This window comes from Penaeus monodon, chromosome 28 (assembly GCF_015228065.2).
Source record: "Penaeus monodon isolate SGIC_2016 chromosome 28, NSTDA_Pmon_1, whole genome shotgun sequence".
NCBI classification, from domain to species: domain Eukaryota; kingdom Metazoa; phylum Arthropoda; class Malacostraca; order Decapoda; family Penaeidae; genus Penaeus; species Penaeus monodon.
This window is the reverse complement of record NC_051413.1, coordinates 31,193,081-31,193,795: the sequence shown is the minus strand read 5'-3', so window position 1 is coordinate 31,193,795 and position 715 is coordinate 31,193,081. Positions and strand designations below refer to the sequence as shown.

The 715-nt window shown below is 38.6% G+C and overlaps 1 protein-coding gene across 2 annotated transcripts in view; it reads right to left on the bottom strand.

Annotated features, from left to right (window-relative positions):
- Positions 1-715, bottom strand: part of LOC119591491 (probable serine racemase) — a gene marked incomplete in the record, with an annotated part of 10,468 nt that overhangs the window by 272 nt on the left and 9,481 nt on the right. For both annotated transcript variants that reach the window (XM_037940236.1, XM_037940235.1), the window contains 2 exon segments: positions 1-430; positions 543-653. In XM_037940236.1, the coding sequence (XP_037796164.1) occupies positions 275-430; positions 543-653 (267 nt within the window).

The window sequence follows — 715 nt, the reverse complement described above, 5'->3', positions numbered from 1 at the left end:
GGTTACTACTTCACCACATGACATAAGAGAAAATAGTAAAAATCTAGAATGAGCATGCTATAGCCTGTGAACATAACTTACTGGGACAAATAAAAAAAATGTACGAATGCAAATGAATAATTCCACATTGCAAGATTTTATAATGAATGTTTTAATTTCAGAAACACCTGATTCTGACAGTGCAACATTGAAAAGATAATCGCATGCCCTTCGTTCTGGACTTAAAAATTCCTTTTCCTTTCCTGTCTACTTGGTGCGCTTCATCGACTGAACCTCAATACGACGTCTTCCGATCAATCCACGGCAAATGATCAAGATCAACATTTCCGCCACAGAGAATGACTCCAACCTTTCTTGGTGGCGGAGTGACATCTTCGAGGGAATTCATAGCAGCATAGACAGCTGCCCCTGATGCTGCTTCTACAACAAGCTGTTGTGGGAATTAACATAAGATAAAAGCTGTTCCCATATTCATCAGTATATCACAATAAAAGTCTTGCAAGTTTCATATTGGCTGACAAATTTTTCAAACAGACACTAACCTTCATGCGTTCAAAGATAAACCTCATGCCCTCAATCATCTGGTCATCCGTCACACTAAAAACCTTCGACTCGGCATAATCACACAGAATTGGGAATGTCAGATCTCCAACCTGCCAGGAGATATTATACAGGGAGAATGTATCACTTCTGCTTAGAAATTAAAATAAGATTA